General features: G+C 41.6%; 1 protein-coding gene across 1 annotated transcript; it reads left to right on the forward strand.

The window, feature by feature from the left end:
- Positions 1 to 4: 4 nt before the first annotated feature.
- LOC110034209 lies at positions 5 to 364 on the forward strand (the record flags this gene model as incomplete). The annotated part of the gene is made up of 2 exons (XM_020738494.1): positions 5 to 140; positions 225 to 364. Coding segments are annotated over 2 exons (276 nt in total), but the record flags the coding sequence as incomplete, so codon positions are not given.
- Between the last annotated feature and the right edge of the window lie 4 nt (positions 365 to 368).

The following is a 368-nucleotide window of genomic DNA, read 5'->3' on the forward strand; positions in this document are numbered from 1 at the left end:
TGCTTTAAAAGGTGGCCGCATTCCTCCTCCTGGGAGATTACCAACGTTTGAAGAGATAAAGGAAACAATTGGCTTTAACGAGTATTACAAAGAGGAAGAACGGTATAAAACAACTGGCGTCCTTCCTTCCTATGAAGAAGGTTAGCAGTAACCTTTCCTCTTCTTTTCCCGTCCACTTTGTGCCTCTTGAACTCTGCTTGTTTTGTGTTTTTGTTATTTCTAAGGCCAAAAAGCAGAGAGAATAAATGAACCTGTAGTTGAGGTTCTCAGTCCACTTCATGGCGGAAGCAAGTCTGATGATTCTAATGAACACTCATCTGGTATATGGTCTCGGACTCTGAGATTAAAAGTCACAGGAAGCAATGGAT

This window comes from Phalaenopsis equestris, unplaced genomic scaffold (assembly GCF_001263595.1).
Source record: "Phalaenopsis equestris unplaced genomic scaffold, ASM126359v1 Scaffold172414, whole genome shotgun sequence".
In the NCBI taxonomy this organism is placed as follows: domain Eukaryota; kingdom Viridiplantae; phylum Streptophyta; class Magnoliopsida; order Asparagales; family Orchidaceae; genus Phalaenopsis; species Phalaenopsis equestris.